The following is an 18,472-nucleotide window of genomic DNA, read 5'->3' on the forward strand; positions in this document are numbered from 1 at the left end:
CTAAGTCCCTTCCAACTCTGACAATCTGGGTTCTAAGATCCCTCCCATTCTGACACTAGGTTCTAAGGTCTCTCCCACTCTGACAATCTGGGTTCTAAGGCCTCCCATTCTGACATTCTAGGTTCTAAGGTCCCTCCCACTCTGACAATCCGGGTTCTAAGGTCCCCTCCCAGCCCTGACATTCCATGATTCAATAACTTCAGATACCTTACACAAACACATTTTAAAAAGAGAAAACACAAAGCCTGTCTCCTAAAGGTATTCATAAGCCCCGCCGTGCTTTCTAAGTGAATGCTGCCAAGGCTTCTCTTACCATATATAAAAGAAATGGCCAGCTCACTAAGTGTTTAGTGATGTTTTCTCCTGTCATCTTTTCATGACTGTTGGGTCCAAACGTGACCAGCAAGTAAGTGCCTATGATGGCCAGACCACAACCTACAAAAGACAAAACATAACGCCCTGTGGGGAAAACAGGGACACAAGATATAATGACAAGTTAGTCCATTAGGAGATGGAATGGGATACAGTTATATTTCATGGAGGCAAGAGCCAAAGAAAAGAAGATGCTGGTCAGGGGAACGTGGCCACTGCGATTAGAAGTTAGCCTGGCTTTCAGACCATGAAAGCCCAAAGAAAATGAAAGCACAACTCTAGCTCTAATAGTCTTACAAACAAAAAGTCAGTGACTAGAGAACAAAAACGTTCCTGCCCTCCTTCATTGCCCCTCAGCCCCAGACTTCATAGAAAGGAAAGTAAATGAAGTCAGCTTTGCTCATCACTGGGCTGCAGGTATTAAGCCCAGGAATGAGGTGGGGAAGCAGCCCCATTACCCTCAGGGAAGACCACAAAGAATAGAGCAGGCAGAAGGTGAGAAATGAGAAAACTTACTCAGAAAATCTTTGGGTTTCCATTTTTCTTTGATGAATATGATTCCTATTATGGCACTGGCTGTGGAAAAAGACACACAGGACCAAGAAAGAAGAGGAAAGGTTTATATCAGCTCTACATGGCATTCCATCCAGGTCCCTTTCCATGAGAATAAGCCATCTCAAAGTATCACCCTTGACTGTTACTTGTTAATCTGGATTTGGAATCGGGGGGGGGGGGGCGAGTTCAAGTCATGTCCCCAACATTTATTAGCTCTGTGAACTTGGGCAAGTTTTCTGGCCTCAGTTTCCCCATCTGTTAAATGAGGGAATTACATCAGGGAGTCTCCTGCAGTTCTAAATTTATACTCTGTTGTTGTTGAGTTGTTTCAATCGTGTCTGACTCTTTATGACCCCTTTCCGGGGGTTTTCTTGGCAATGGTACTGGAGTGGTTTGCCATTTCCTTCTCCAGCTCATATTACAGATGAGGAAACTGAGGCACACAGGGTTAAATGACTTACCCAGGGTCACACACTTAGTAAATGTCTGAGGCCAGATTTGAATTCAGGAAGATCAGTCTTCCTGAGTCCAAGCCCAATGCTCTATACACTATGGCGCCACCTAGGCACTTTATGACCTGGGATTTAATTGGCGTAGTAACTTTTGGTGAGGTAGCTTCTGCCTGTTCTGCGGCCTAAGTAGAGACCCCAAGAAAGAGCAGTTGTCTTGGAGCCATGTATTCTAGTCATAGCTCTGTTATTAATGGTGTAACCTAGGCCAGGTCATTTCCCTTCTCTGGGACTCAGTTTCCCCTTTTGTAAAATGAGCACATTGGCCTGGATGGTTGGCCAACATAATTGGGTTTAAAAATGAAGCTTCCAGATGGCCACAGAAGGCACTGTGTGCCTCCCCTCCCTGCCTTCTCTTTCCCACAATACACATGGTATTTTCCCTATCGGGATCCTCCTGCCGAGTTCCAGGGTCTCCATTTCCCCTTCTCTCCCCAAGCCCAGCTCAGCTGACCACGTGCCTGCCCAGGTCACTTTGTGATGCTCTTCCCGGGTACCCAGATCCCTCGGTCTGACTCTTCCAAGGACACATGGTCGCACGTGAAGTTCCATGTATCTTACCAATGACAGAGACGGCGCTGAGGGGCACAATCAGGGAGAGAGGCGCGAAGGCATAGGATGAGAACACTCCCAGTTCTCCCAGAAGCATCAGGAACAGGCCGAGCCACCATGTCTTGGTCTTGAAGTAGGCCCGGGGGTCCTTAGAGCCCGCCAGCCGGATGTGGCTGTATTTCTAAAAAGACAAAACCAGAGGTAGACAGTGCAAAGAATGCCAGATTGGGAGTTAGACTCAAATCAAGGGCTCTGGCTTTGGAGTTAGGATCTGCGTTCAAATTCTATCCTTATTTGTGTGCACCTGGGCTAGATATTCTGTTTCTTATTCTGTAAAAAAGATGAAGGTGCTGCCTTTGGAGCCCCCTCCAGCTCTAAATTTCTGATCCTATTATTCCATTTCAGTTACTGTGTGACCCGAGGCAGTCACACCCCTTGTTCAGACCTCGGTTTCCTCACCTGTAAAATAAGGGTATTGGACTACATCATCTTTAAGGCCCCTTCCTAGGGCACAAGATTATGGCAAATCACTAGGCCTTATGATTACTGTGGATACCTGACAACTGAATTGTTTTGCTGCTGAATGATGGAATGGAAGTCAAGACACCCAGCGTTCCCATGTGTGTGACCTTGGGCAAATACCATAAATTTGCCATGCCTCGGTTTCCTCATCCTTAAAATGAGGGCATTAGAGTAGAGGGCTCTCTTCAGTCCCTTCCAGCTTTAAAATAAGATTCTGTGACTTTCAGAGTAGGGAGGGACCTCCCAGGTTATCTCAATCAATCGGCTAATAAACATTTATTAAGCGCATCCTATGTGCCCAGCACCGTGTCTAACTACCATCTATTCCTGAGTAACAAGTGGTTACCCAAGTGATTCCCTTTGACACCTCTGAATGAGGAACGCCCTGAGACCTCCTGAAATCAACCACTTTTGGAGAGCTCCAATTACAAAGGGTTTTTTCATACATTACAGGACATCTACCTCTATGTACACACTGCTCCTAGCTCTGTCCTTTGAAGCCAAGAAGAACAAGTCCACTTCCATATAACAGCTCTTCAAATATTAGAAAATAGCTATTATACCACTCCTTGGCCTTCTCTTCTCCATCATAACCACCCCCAGTTCACTCGGTCAATAAACATTTATTAAACACCTACTATGTGCCAGGTATTGTTGGGGATACAAAGAATAGCAAAAGACGGTGCCTGCCCTCAAGGAGCTTACAGTTTAATAAGCAAAACAACATGCAACAATTATACAAACTACATACAGGATAAATTGCTAGTAATAGAGGGAAGGTGCTAGAATTTAGGGGGATCCTATACAAGGGGTGGGATTAGCTAGGACTTGAAGGAAGCCAGGGAAGTCAGGAGATGAGGAGGGAGAACATTTCAGGCATGGAGGGTGGAGGGGTGTCAGTGAAAATGCCTGGAGTTGGGAGATAGGGTATCTTTTTCAAGGAGCAGAGAGGTGGTCAGTGTCACTGGATCACAGAATACATGGTGGATGGGTTGGGTGTAAAGTATATGAAGACTATAAAGGTTGGGGTGGGGTCCTAGGTGATGAAGGGCATTAAATGTCAAACTGAGGGTTTTACATTTGATCCTGGAGGTGACAGGGAGCCACTGGAATTTATTGAGTGTGTGTGTGTGTGTGTGTGTGTGTGTGTGTGTGTGTGTATCTTTGTGTCTTTGTGTGTGTCTGTATGTGATGGTTGGACCTGAGCTTTAGGAAAATCACTTTAGTGACTGAGTGGAGGAGAGACCCAAGGCAGGCTGATACACCAGCAGCTATGGCCACAATCCAGGCATGAGGTGATGAGGGCCTTCGTTAGGGTGGGAGCAATAGCAGAAGACAGAAGGTGCGATGAAGGTGAACTCGACAGGACTTAATAAACAGTTCCTTCAAGTGAACCTTATAGGGCATTATTATCAGGCCTTAAACTACACCCAGGCTATCTTTACCTGGCCAGGCTCCAGTCTGTCCGTGTTCTTCCTAAAATGTGATACCCGGAATGGAGCACAATATTCCCCACGACAATTTCCACCATCCCCTCATGTTAGGTCTTTGTTTTTTTTTTTTCCCCAATTCTACAAATATGTATTATATAAAGTGGGATTGACACATTTCGGTCTTGATGTTTAATACCTGAATTGGTGATTTGTGATTTTATCTGTATGGGGGAACTCCCATCGTGGAAATACCCCCCACTGTTACAGATAAGAACTCTTTTGTAACTTACAGCAGAAAACAACACACACATAACCACAACAGTGTAAATGCAAAGAAAAACAATCATGGAACAAGAAAAAGTGAAAGTGAACACTGCAAAATTACAAATAAGTTTGATCCCGAAGAAGAGTGGGGCCCCCCACTCCTGAGAGGAGGGGAACAGGGAATCCACAGGTATGGAACACTGCAGGTAATGTAGGATTTTAAAAAATAGAGCAGTTGGTTGTGCTGATTTTTTTCCTCTTCTTCCTCTTTTTCTTTTAAAAATCTATTGTTATAAGAAATGGCTCTCTGGGAAGGAGGAAGAAGAAAAATGCAGAGGGAAATTGAAGTGATGTATAAACAAACTATATCAATAAAAATTTAGTTTTAAAAAAAAAAAAAAAAACTTCCCAAGAACCCTGAGCGTGGAAACTCCCTTCACTGTTACATATTAGCACTCCTCTGTGATTTACAGTCCTAGAGGGCTGCCTGAGACCCAAGAGGTTAAATCACTTGTTCTCAGTCACAGAACGAGGACTAATCCCAAGCAGGACTAGAACCCAGGTTCCTTTGATTCCAGGGTGCGCTCTCCCATCCACTACACCTGAGCTCTTTCTAGTTCAACCCCCAAGTTCTTTTCAAGGACTTGGGATTTGATTAGGGATGGGCATTCCAACCACTGGTGCTGATCATGGCTCTTCTGTGACTTAGGAGACAGTCTTAGAGGGTCTCTATGACTAGAAAACCCACCCACCAAAGACACATCCTGGTGATGGGGGGTCTCGAACCTTAGCTGTGTTGTTCCTTGGAGAAATAAACATGGAGTCCATCCCTGGGCCCATGCCCCAAAGGGTTCTTGCTGGGTAGGACCTGCTGAAGCAGGCCCAGAAAGGCCATTAGGTGGCTCAGTGGATGCAGCACCAGGCCTGGAATCAGGCAGACCAAAGGGCAAATCTGGTCTCAGACATTTATTGTGTGACCCTAGGAAGTCACTTAATCTCTGTTTGCCTCAGTCTTCTGTAAAGTCATTCTGCAAAATGGGGACAATAATAGCACCTCCCTCCCAGGCTTATTGTGAGGATTAAATGAGATAACAGTTGTAAAGGATTTAGGGCAGGACCTGGCACATAGTAGGCACTTAAAAAATGATTGTTTCTTTCCTTTCTTCCATCCTTTCTTTCTTTCCTTCTTTCATCCTTCCTTTCCAACCTCCCTCCTTCTTTTCGTTCCTTCCTTTGTTCTGATGGCAGAGCCCTCAAGACCAAGGGTCATGTCACAATGGGGCTTTGGAGGAGGACTTTACCCTTTAGTAGAAGAACATCATTTCTCCCCCAATACATAAGCATTTATTCTCTCTTCCTTTTATCCCTTTCCCCAATTTGAAATAAAAATAAGAAAACCAAAGCCTTTGTAACAAATATACATAGTAAAGCAAAACAAATTCCTCCATCTGAAAATGTATTACTCGTTCTATACCTAGAGTCCATCACCTTTCTGTTAGTCAGTCGATTAGGCATCTACCGTGTGCCAGGCACTGTGCTAAGCACTGCAGATATAAAGACAAAGAAATAGTCTCTGCCCTCAAGGAGCTTCCAGCCTAATGTAGAAGACAACATGCAAACAACTATGTACAAACACGCTCTATGTAGGATAAATTAAGGGGGAATCTTGGAGGGAAGGCTCTAGCATTAAGGACTAGGAAGGGCCTCTGGCAGACAGTGGGACTTTTGCTGAGGCTTGAAAAATGCCAGAGAAGCAAGGAAATACAAAAATGTATTTCTCTATCTGCGCCCTGTGCCTATGACCTCCCTGTCCAGAGATGGGCAGCCTGCTTCATCAGTAGTCCTTAGGAGTCATGGATGGTCACCATGTTGATCAGAGTTAACCCTGGGGTCCACTGGGGTCCATAAGCCAATGACCAAATGACTCTCTCCAGAGCTCATTGAGATGTATTTTATAGGGTCAGCCAGGTGGTGAAGTGGATAGAGCACTGGCCCTGGATTCAGGAGGACCTGAGTTCAAATCCAGTCTCAGACACATAACACTTACTAGCTGTGTGACCCTGGGCAAGTCACTTATCCCCACTGCCAAACCAAAAAAAAAAAAAAAGAGAGAGAGAGAGAGATGTATTTTATGAGTGCAAAGAGCAGTGGCTCCTGGACCTGGACCTGGATTTGGATCCAAATCCAACCTCCCATCTTTGCTGCCTGTGTGCCCTTGGACAAATTACTCTACTCCTCTGTGCTTCAATTTTCTCATATGTAAAATGAGAGGGCTGGACTCAATGGCTCCTAAAGGTCTCTTCCAGCTCTCACTCTACAATCCTATGAATCTCAGTGCTTAGCACAGTGCCTGGTACACAGTAGGCACTTAATAAATGCTTATTGATTGATTGGTCATGAAGGTGTATATGCTACAAAGAAGACTCAAAGTCTCCCATGGTAGGTAACAAAAAGAGGACAAAGTTTCCCAACTTGGAGGGTGTATATTTTTTCAACCCTCCACCCCTTTCCTGGCTCTACTACCTTTGCTACATCTCTTGAAATGTCATTTAAAAGTTTCCAGTGTCTATTTCCTTCTTCCTTGGCTAGACAATAAGATGTTTGATGATGGCATGCTTGGTGTTTTATTCCCTACTGCATCCCCTGCAGAGCTGAGCCCAGGGCCCAGGATATTGTAGGCACCCAATAAATATTTGTTCAATGGAAAAAAAATCAAACTGCATTGGAGAAAATGATCATCACTGATATGCTAGATGATGTTCTGGTTAAACCAGTTTTCAACAGCCAGACACCCTGGCAGGAAGGGAAAGGGAAGAAGTGTGTAGGATAACTTTCTACAGTTCAAGCAGAGTTTGATGATAGGGCAGCGAAGATTAAACCCACTCTTTAGTCTGGCCATTCATAATGGCACCCACAATACCTAGTAGCAAGGCACTAACATTCCACTTTGCTCATTCACGAATAAGTGTCTACTATGTACACACCCTATGCTCTTTGCTTAAAATACAAAGATAGAAAGTGATATAGTCCTTGCCCTCCAGAAGCTTAAATATAATAAGTGAGATACAACATGGCAGCTGATAACGCTAAAGTGAGCTTTGTCTCTATCGAGAAGCATACCGTCTAGGAGTAGGGACATGACATTACTACTGTACTGTGCCCTAGAGACCACAAGTAGAGTATCATGCCAAGTCCTGGGCAATATTTTAGGGAAGAACCCTGTTGAGCTGGAGAGCCATCCCAAGAGGGCATGTCTCCGTGATGATGAAGGACCTCAACTCGGTTCCATATGAGAATCTGAATTCTTAGTCGAGAGAGGACTCAGGATGAGACACAATAACCATTTTCAAGTATTTGAAAGGCACGGAAAAGGAATTCGATTTGCCTTGTTTGGCCCTACAGGGCAGAATTTGGAGCAATGTATGAAAACTTTAAAGATCCAAATTCAGCCTTGATGTCCGGAATGGGCTGCTACAGGAGGGAGTGAGTTCCCCCTCACTTGAACTATCTAAGCAAAGGCCAGATGACCACTAGTGAGATTTATGCTTGAGAGCATTTGGGGTCAGACTAGATGGATCACAGATTTAGTGATAACTCTCTCATTTTACAATTGAGGAAACTGAGCTCCAGAGAAGTTATGTGCTTTGCCCAGGGTTACTGAGGTCCCTTCCAAATCAGATTCTATGAGGCAGCTGGTGATGCAGTGGATAGGGTGCTGAATCTGGAGTCAGGAAGACCTAAATTCAAACCCACCCTCAGGCACTTAGTACCTGTGTGACCACAGTAAGTCACTTAATCTTTTCCTGCCTCAGTTTCCTCATGTGTAAAATGCAAATAATAATACTAGTGCCTACCTCCTGGGGTTGTTGTGAGATAAAATATTTGTAAAGTGCTTCGCACAGCTTAAAACTCTATATAAATGCTAGCTATCATTATATTGTACATATTTTATATGAACCTATCTGTATACATGCTTTATGTCCTATGACCCCCAGGAGAATATAAGCTATATGAAATCAATACTTTCATTTTTGTATCCCCAGTGCCCAACATAGAACAGATGTTCAATCAATACTTGTTAAATTTTAGCAAATGGATTTGGATCCCCCAAAGCATGGAGAAGAGTGCCCTGGGTAGAACCAGGGCTCAGTCCATACTTACTGACAGGAATGCAGGCCCCGAATGCAAAGCACAGAGGGATGTGAGCAGAGCCTGGCAAACCAGAGCCACTTAAAGCCGAGCTCTGACTTGCTTTTCCCAGTGGCGCCAAGGACTGACACTCACCTGGAGATTGAGGGCTATGCTGACGACGAGATGTCCAAAAATAGCCAGCAGTGCACCGATCAAGTTTTCCTGCAACGAAAATGACATGGGCAGAGATGAAAGCCTGGCCCCAGTCACAGGAGACAATGATGCCCATAAGACCAAGTGGGATGAGGTCCAGAAATAGCAGAAGGCAGCAAAAATAAAGGAACCATTCAACACAAGAATACCCCTGAGTAGTTATTTAAGATGAAGTTGGACCATTTATATATTCCCAGGGGTTTGGAGCTTGTGGGAGGAGCAAAGTCAGCTAGGGAGCCTAGGCTGATTTTTTTCCCCTAAGAGTTGGGGAAGCTGTCCCTGATGGCCCCGGGGTGAGATATAGGGATGAGGTAACGTGAACTTGTGAGGCTATTGCTGGCAAATTGCCTTCTTTGTCTGTTATCCTATAAATCAAGTGGACACTGGTCAGTAAGTGGGAATTTGTGAATGAACTTGCCTCAACTGACTCCCATTGAGGCTTGGGAGGATTTAGGGGAGTTGCACAAACTAGACTGCCATGTCTGTCTCGACCGGCCCCCATCAAGACGTAGGGGATATTGTCCCCTCCTTTCACCGGCCTCTGTGAGAAGGGTGATTAGGGGGTCCTGTAGGAGTTGGTACTCCCATTATCAGGAATCCACTGAGAAGAATAAATTATTATTTAACGCCTCCGAAGCTGTCTTCCTGTCCTTCTGGCTGCCCAGATCAAGAGTGAACCTGTTAGAGGCAGGAGTCCAAAGATTCCAGTGGCTCCTGTGTTACTTATGTCGAAATGCTTTGCCCAAGGCCACACAGCTCTTGGGTCTGCTACTTACTGGCCAGGTGACCTTGAAGTGAGGGTGAATTTCCCTCTCTGTGTCTCAGTTTCCTCAACTGCACAATGAGGGGGAGTGGGCTGAGATGGAGTTGGTCTAGGTGAGGAACCTATGGCCTGGAGGCCACATGTGGCCTTCTAGGTCCTCAGGTGCGGCCTTTTGACTGAATCCAAGTCCTACAGAACAAATCCTTTTATTAAGATTTGATCCGTGAGTCTGGATTCAAAGGGCCGTAGCTGAGGACCTAGAGGGCCACATGTGGCCTTGAGGCTGCAGGTTCCCCACCCCTGATCTAGATCATCTCTAAGATACCTTTGAATTCTAAAATCCTATGATTCCATGCTAAGAGAGATGGAAAAACGAGGCTGGAGGAAATTAGAGGGTTATTAAGACTGGAAGAACTAGAATTGCACCTCCAGAAAGAAAACTGATGAATTCTGAGGGCAGATTGAAGAATATTTTCTCCTCTTTCTTTACTTTTCTTGCTTTTTTTTTTCCAACATGGCTACTGTGGAGATATGTTTTGCAAGACTCTGTGTATAATGGTATCATATTGCTTGCTTTCTCAGTGGGTGGGGGGGAGGGTACTTGAGGGAAAGAGAGAATTTTGAATTGAAAATAATTTTTTTTAAAAAAGGACTGGAATTTATGAATTCCTTAAAGGACTAAGTCAAATTGACATGGCATTTTTTTTTTATCTATAAGGCAAAGAAAACAGAAATAGTAAGATGAAAATTTTTATTTCAAGGCCATATGTGTATATATACACATGTGTATTATAAAGATAGCTATATATTTCTTTCTATTTCTTTCTCTCTTATATATACATATATACATATATACATACATATATACACATATACACATATACAGATACATACATACACACACATATGTATGTATGTATGTGTATATATAGCATCAGTTGATGGGCCTGGTGTTTCTAGTGTTAAAAACCTACTTCATAGTAATTATTTTTCCATGAAAGCTGAGGGAGAGGCATTGTGGTAGTGCAGTAGAAAGAGATCTGACCTGGGAGTCATGAAGATCTAGGTCTAAGACTTGTCTCTGACTAGCTGGATGATGCTGGCCAACTCTCTCATCCACTCAGTGACCCCCCCAGCCAACCCTTTAAGACCACAAATTACAGAGAGCTGCTCAGTCTGTATTGGTGGAGGGAATGTCCACAGCAGAAGTTCCCTACACTGATAAAATCACAGGTTCTGATTTATAAAATAAAAAACAAAAACAAATGCTGATAGGGCAAGTTTAAAATACATCAGCTTATTTTCTATAAACTCCCTTGTGTACGTGAAAACTACTTAGCTAACAAGTTATTATTACTAATTGGCACTTATAAACTGGGCCCTTTTATTCAAAGATTCCAAAGGGCCTCAGACGTGTTAATTATGTCTCAAAGTCCTTCTGAAGTGATGATTGTTCCAGTTTTACAGTTTTCTGTGTTTTTTTTTTCCTTCTTCTAAAGTTAGGCAAAGGAAGGTTGGGACATACCTAGCAAGGGTCACACAGAGCTACTCCTACGCTCGGGCCTGACTCCCCATCTCTTGGCTTCTATCACTAGACCAGGGCTTCCCAATCTTATGAAAGTAGGGCTGTCACGTTAATAAGATCTCCTCTCCCAGGCTTCCATGGTGCATGTGTGGGGCTAGAAGCACGGCCCAACCCCTACAAATATCAAGCGGAACATGGCAGCCACACAGCCCCCCTGGGTACCACTGTCCACAGGATTTAGAAATGGAAGACACTGCCTAGTTCGGGCACCTAATATTCTATACAGAAAGACAACAGGGCCCAAAGGGGTGACGTGATTGGGCCAAGGTCACATAGGGAGTGGCAGAGCTGGGACTGAAGCCTGAGGTCCTTTGACTCCAAATCCAGATTGTCAATTACCCCGAATGGTATAACAGACAGAGAGTTGGCTTTGTAGTCAAAGAACTGGGTTCAAATCCCTACTCCGATTCCTTACTACCCGTGTGACCCTGGACTAGCCTTTTGCTCACCCTTGGCTGTCTGCTCCTCTTTTTTAAAAAAAAAGAAAAAAAGAAAAAAAAGAAAGGTGCTTGAACAGGATGGCTTCTGAGGTCCTTTCTAGGTCTACACTTATGATCCTATAAAATCCTTACATTTATTTCCAACAGAGAAAGATCAGGCCTTAATAATCCCAAGTGTCATTTCCCCCATACTTCCAAACTTGTAACTTTTCAGGTCAGGTTTTAATAACAGCCATAGAAAACAATTCAGTTAGTCAATAAACATTTATTAAGCACCTACTATGTGCCAGGTACTGAGCTAAGAGCTAGGGACACAAAGAAAGGCAAAAGACAGTCCCTGCCCTCAAGGAGCTCCCAGTCTACTGGGGGAAGCAACATGCAAACAGCTCTGTACAAACAAGCAATATAAAGAATAAATAGGAAATCATCAACAGAGGGAAGGCACTAGAATTAAGAGGGGTGGGGAAAGGCTTCCTGCAGAAGAGAGGGGGCTTTGAGCTGGGACTTGAAGGAAGTCAGGGGCAGAGATGAGGAGGGAGAGCCTTCCTGAAGGTAGAACAACTCAAACCAGACCCTTCCTGATGCTCAAGGATAAATTTAATAGCATTGAATTAGCAGCACATTCCAATCCACGTTCCTCTCAAAGACCAAGATGCTGGGGCGGCATGTTCATACAAGGCTTCCCTTCCTAAGCCGGCGACATTCTGCATGCCCATCTTGTCCAAAGCAATGCCAGCTAAGAGCCCTGCCTTTCCCCACCCCTCTTACTTCTAATGCCTTCCCTCAGTCGATCATTTCCTAGTTATCCTTTACGTTGCATGTTTGTACAGAGTTGTTTGCATGATGCCTCCCCCGTCAGACTGGGAGCTCCTGGAGGGCAGGGACTATCTTTTGCCTCTTTGTAGCCTAAGCTCTTAGCACAGTGCCTGCGCCCTAGTAGGAGATTAATAAATGTTTATTGACTGACTTGTCAACGCTCATTTGTTAAAATGGTGGGTGTTCCTCTTGTTTTCTCGGGTTTTTAATTGGGAATGTCTGAAGAGGGGGGGAAGAAGGGTTAACAATAAGTATGCTCCCCCCCCCCAAAAAAGAAGGGACAATGAAACATTTTTTAAAATGTAAAGAAGGAAGTTCAGAAAGAATCATCGACAAGCTGGACATTTTTGAAGCAATGTATAGAATTATTATATACTTTTAAAAAAAATGCAAGTGACATAAAAATTCAAAGTTTCATTGCCAATTCTTGCTTTGTGTTCCACCATTATATGTGGATAGGCTCTTTGGGAGGGGCATTTAAGTTCAGAAAAAAAAGTTCATTTTTTAAAAAAAAAGTTAAGGACAAGGTATTTAATTATATGCCATTCATTGATGCATTTTGGCTTAAATGTAAAGATTCTTAGCCATGTCAAACAACTACTGTTTATATTTATAAAGCACTTTAAAGTTTGCAAAGCACCTTATATCTGTTATCCCAATTGTGTTGCCTCTCACCATGCTAAGGTCTGGGGATACAAAGAAAGAAAAACAGCCTTTAACCCTCACAACAACCCTATGAGAGGTTATTCTCCCCATTTCACAGATGAAGAAACTGAGGTTTGGAGAGATGAAGCCTAGCCAGTTAGTAGGTGGGAGACTGAGGCTTGGAGGCATCATGCCGTGTGGAGAGATATCAAATAGAAGGCCCACTACACTCCCCAGTGCAGCCCAAACCAGATTACAATGTAAGTGGGAAATTTTAACAAAATAAATAAAAATACAATAGAACATAGATAACATTAACTTGTGGTTTTCTAAGTGAAAATTCAGGCTGCAGGGAACTTTGTCACTGGTTTTAGTGGCTCCCATTTCTATCTGAGTTTCACATTACTGGTATAGTGACTAAAGGTCTGGACGCGGAGTCTGAAAGACCTAGATTCAAATCCCACCTCAGATCGTTATTGTGTGTTCCTGGGCAGGTCACCCAACCTCTCTTGGCCCCAGGTTCCTCATATGTAAAACGAAGGCATTGGACTCAATGACCCATTCGGTTAGTTCCTTCTAGCTCTAAATCTATGACTCCACCATTCTTACTCCTTAGACTGGATTTAGAGTCAAAGGAAGGTACCAGGGTACAATAGGGAAAACGATGCAATTAGAGCCAGATGCCTATGGACCTTGGACAAGTCACTTGACTTCCATGAGCCTCAGTTTCCCCATTTGTAAAATGAGTCATGCTCCTCACACTACCTACATCTAGGGGCTGATATGAGGGAGATGCTTTGCTGAAGATCCATGGAATTGAGAATGACTTATAATTTCTACCACAGCAGGCTGTGTCTCAGGGAAAGCAGGCAGGCTTTCCACCTATCTACTGATATAATGCAATTGCTTTTGAATGATTGGGGCGGGGGGGGGGGGGGGGTTGTTGGATGACTCAGTTCTACATCTATGCGCCTGCAATTCACAAAGCTGGATTTGATCCAGCCTCTCTGGAAACAGAGAGTACTAGGGAAAAAAGAAGGGGCTTCTCAGGCAATGAATCAGCAAACTCTTACAGAGAGCCTAGGCTCTCCATAATTACATAATTACAGGCACTTGCATGGTTCTTGACCTGACTTCAAAGTCCAGCGCTCTACAAAAACCTTGCTCTGCCTCTAAAGTGTGTGCAAAGCATTGTCGGAGGGTTAAAAGCGGTAGAAGGTGTGGGAGACTCTGACGTCAAGAACTCATCATCCGTTGGGGAGATGAGCAGATAAACAGAAAAAAGGGAATGAAATAACAAGGCAGATTTCAGGTACCAATGAGCAGAATAGAAAATACAGATGGGAATTCACATCTATGCTTGGGAAATGAGGTCGGTGGAGATATAACTGGGCATTTACCCCTGCAGGTGCTACAGACGAAACTCCTGGAGACCCAGAGAAGGGAGTTCTGGCCACCGCAGTCCTTGCCTCTGTTGGGAAACTGATCTGATTTTATCACTGTAATTGACATTAAATAGATGGCATTACAGCCTGCTTGGTTGCTGCCCCCTAAGGATCATGGGACTTTTCCATCTGAAGCCTTCGTCAGGTGGTGTTTCCCCCATTAGAATGTGAGCTCCTTGAGAGCAGAGAGCGTCCGACTCTTCTGTTGGTATCCCTCCCCGGTGCTTTGCACACTGTGAATGCTCAATAAATATTTTATTCACTTATTCATCCATGAATGAGCAAATGAAGGTATGGACAGTGGGCTGGACTACAGCTCTCCAGATGGAATAAATACCTAACAGGTACTGAGCAAAAGAATCTTTACATGAGCTGGCACCATTCAGAGGATCCAGGAAAATGGCTTGTTTATGACTGAGCAGGCAAAACCATTGATGATAGATAGCCATAAAATAAATATTTTAGTAAACTCATTTTAAATTTTAGTGCTATAACAACAACAATAATAATAACTACCATTTATATAATGCTTAAAGATTTACAAAGTGCTTTACAAATGTTATCTCATTATATCCTCACAACAATCCTGGGAGGTAGTTGCTATTATTATCCCCATTTTGCAGATGAGGAAACTGAGGCAGACAGAGGTTTATGTGATATGTTTAGGGTAACACGGCTAATAAGTGTTAAAACAACAGATTCTCAGAGCTGGAAGAGACTTCAGACACTTCAGCCTTTTTTTTTTGTATCATGGACCCCTTTGGCAGTCTGGTGAAACCTATGGACCCTGGCTCAGAGTCATGTTTTTAAATAATTGAAGGCGATGTTGAATTTCATTTAGGGGTGGGTCAAAATAAATAGGTATCTTTTTTCTCCCACTGAAGTTCAAAGAGTCCATGAAGTCTATCTGAGGGTTCTCTGGCAGGGTTGGAGGACCCAGGGTTAAGAACCCTTGATCTAAACTAATCTGTATCTGAATGAGGCTTCCCCTCCACAACCACCAAGAAAAAGTGGTCATTCAGCCTTTGCTTGAAGACCTTCAATGAGGGGAAACCAAGGCAGCCCATTGCACTTTGGGTAGCTCCAATTCTTAGGAAGCTTTTCTTGACATCAAGCGTAAATTCTCTTCTTTGTCTCTTCCCCTCATAACTTTTAGTTCTGGTATACAAGAACAAGCAGGAAAGTCTAACCTTTTCTGCCTGGGATGGCCCTTCAGCTCCATATGAACACAGCAATCACACCGCCATCCCCTAATCTTCACCACTAAACCTCTCCTATCAAAGCCAAATATGCTTCCACAAAGTAATGTGACACGGAGGCACTTCACCATCAGGATCGCCCTCCTCTGAACACTGTCCAGCCTATTAATTTCCTTCTCAAAACATTTTGCCCCAAAATGGAATACAGTATTATAGATCTGACCCAACATGAGGGGAGTAGAGCAGAACCACCACTTGCCTTGCTCTGGATTCTCTGCCTCTCTTACTGCTGTCTAAGATGATATAACCTTTATTTAGGGGCAACTAGGTGGTTCAGTGAATAGTATTGGGTCTGGAGTCAAGAAGACCTGAGTTCAAATCCAGTCGCAGATACCTACTAGTTGTGTGACCTTGGGCAAGTCATCCCTAATAATTGTTTGCCTCAGTTTCCTCATCTACAAGATGGGAATAGTAATAACATCTATACGCTAGTGTTGTTATAAAGATCAAATGAGATACTTGTAAAGTACTTAGCCTGTCACATTGTAGGTGCTATGTAAATACTAGTTATTATTATTAATAATTTCCTGCCATGTCACATGTACTATGGATCCATTTGGACGTTGAAATCCAAGCTCCAAAAACCCCAAGATTTTTATCATGTGAATAGCTGCCTAGCTATTTCTCTACCATATTGCATTTGTGAAAATAATCCCTTATGATTTCTGTCCATGTCTTTCCAATAAATCCTCCACAGGGGATCTACGCAATATACTGGCAGCCTCTGTTTAATACTTTCATTACATTTTTATTTCATGAATTCCATGCCCAGTCCTCGGCTCTGTCTGCACAAAACCTTGAAGTGTCACTCAGTCAAAGCTTTGTCTTGGGCCAGAAAATTGCTAGATTCTGGTCTCAGTTTTTCCCCAGATATATTGGAGCAGCTCAGACAAGCTTCTTGGGCTGTGGCTTCCTTTTCCCTCTCAGCTTTCCTCTCTCTCTCCAGCATGGTCTTGTAACCATTTCTTCTTTGGCAAACCAGATCTGATCAACTAACCAATCAACAAGCATTACCTAAGAATGTCTACCATGGGCTGGCACTGGAGAGACAAAGACATAAATGAAATAGTCCCTGCCCTCAGGAGGCTTACAGTCTACCAGGAGAGTACAGTATATGCACAAGTAGTCAATCAGTCAACACCATTTTTTAAAGTTCTTACTAATTCTGAGACATTGGGGATATAAAGACAAAAAAAGGTCCCTGCCCTCAGGAGGCTTACATTCTAGTGGGAGAATATGACAAATGCACCAGTAATCAATCAGTCAACAAGTATTGACTATCTCCTCTGGGCCAGGCACTGAACAATGGACTGGAAACACACAGTGAAAAGTCAGACAGTCCCTACCTACCAGGAGCCAACTGGCTAGAGGCGATCCCACCTCTGGAGCTTCTTACTAGCTACTTGGCCATGGGCAAAATCATTTTAAACCTGAACCCTTCTCTGAACTTCAGTTTCCTCACCTGCAAAATGGGTATCACACAGTGCTGTTCTGTCTGTGAAGTTCTAATGAGCCAATAACGTTAAGTCCTCCAAAAATGCCTCTATCAATTCCTGCCATTATTATGATGTCCTCTGTGGCTTCACTCAACCTGGGGAAAGCTTAAGCTGCAGTCTCAAATATCACAGGGAAAACCACAAAGAAAACAATCCACACAAAGGTAACCACAGCCTTAATTTAAAGTACAAACAAAGGCTGGGCTGTTTGTTCCCCTGCTAGTCTCAGCTACAGATCAAAGGTCCCACCCTGCCTGAAGTCTTCCCAGAACATCACAGCCTCTGAAATAAATAACTGAAGGGAAATTGAATTTACCCAATAAAAAAAAATGATCGCTATATTCTGTAGGCACACATCAGTCACTGCCCAATAAACAATCTCCCTGGGCCTCAATTTCCTCACTAAAAATGAAGGACGGGCCCCTCTGAGCTCTAGGTTTATGAACCTCTGATTCTATGAACTTTTCTCTCATTTCTTCAATTGTTCCTTTCCAATAAAAAAAATAAAAGTTGAATAAAATCACGACTGCAACTGATGATACAGGGAACTGTCCACTTTGGTAGTCTGCTATCTATCAGCATTGCCCCAATTTCAAGATGAAGCACTGAGGTCGAGGGACATGTTACAGAGGTCACAAAAATAGGAGATTGAGGGTACAGTGGAAAAAGGACTGGATTAGGAGCCATATATTCAATGCTAGGTGCAAGCGGACAGAGCGCTGGGCTTGGAATCAGGAAGGCTCAAATCTTCCTGAGTTCAAATCCGGCTTCAGACACTTACTAGCTGTGTGACCCTGGGCAAGTCACTTCACCCTGTTTGCCTCAGTTTCCTCATCTGCAAAATAAACTAGAGAAGGAAATGGCAAACCACTTTGCCAAGTTTATCTTTGCCAAGAAAACTCCAAATGGAGTTTGACACAAAGAGTCAGACACGACTGAAAAATGATACAAGTCCAATGCTAATTCTGACATTTTACATCTTGGTGATCTTGGACTAATAATCTCATCTCTGAGGTCTCTTCCAGCTAGGATCCTGTGAGTTAAACCCTAGTCTCCTGACTCTGAGTACAGCACTGCTTCTATTCTCCTAGGCTTGCCCTTTATTGAAAGACTTACAAAGAGAGGTTTGGATTGATGGGAAGAATTTTGTATGGGAGGTGTGTGATGAAGAGGAAGGCCCTCTTCGGGCTGTGGATGCTGGCAGCCTCTGAAATTGCAAACACAATGGCTTTTGGCTATCCCTCTGTTTCCAAATGTGCCTTCTCTCCCATTTATCTGGAATATCTGCATGTTGACTTGCTTTGAAGGGAGCTCATAATGGGTTGACTTGGGCCTGCTCCTTCCCCTGTGGCTATCCGGCATTGCAAATACTCAATAGGCCATCGAAAGGGAGAAGTGATGGTCCAGTTGAGACCCACAGCCTCCCAGGTTGGAGTGCTCAATTGACCCAAACACTATTTCAGCATGCTTCT

At 43.6% G+C, this 18,472-nt stretch overlaps 1 protein-coding gene across 2 annotated transcripts in view; it reads right to left on the minus strand.

The window, feature by feature from the left end:
* Nucleotides 1-18,472, minus strand: part of NIPAL3 (NIPA like domain containing 3) — a 54,088-nt gene that overhangs the window by 23,101 nt on the left and 12,515 nt on the right. Inside the window, exons 3-6 of one of the 2 annotated variants that reach the window (XM_027841440.1) lie at nucleotides 8,492-8,560; nucleotides 1,998-2,169; nucleotides 889-948; nucleotides 314-435 (exon numbers count right to left, since the gene is read on the minus strand). In XM_027841440.1, the coding sequence (XP_027697241.1) occupies nucleotides 314-435; nucleotides 889-948; nucleotides 1,998-2,169; nucleotides 8,492-8,560 (423 nt within the window). Of the gene's footprint in view, nucleotides 1-313; nucleotides 460-888; nucleotides 949-1,997; nucleotides 2,170-8,491; nucleotides 8,561-18,472 lie in introns of both variants that reach the window. The other variant, XM_027841439.1, reaches the window with a different exon arrangement.

This window comes from Vombatus ursinus, unplaced genomic scaffold (genome assembly GCF_900497805.2).
Source record: "Vombatus ursinus unplaced genomic scaffold, bare-nosed wombat genome assembly UNPS02014859.1, whole genome shotgun sequence".
Lineage (NCBI taxonomy): Eukaryota > Metazoa > Chordata > Mammalia > Diprotodontia > Vombatidae > Vombatus > Vombatus ursinus.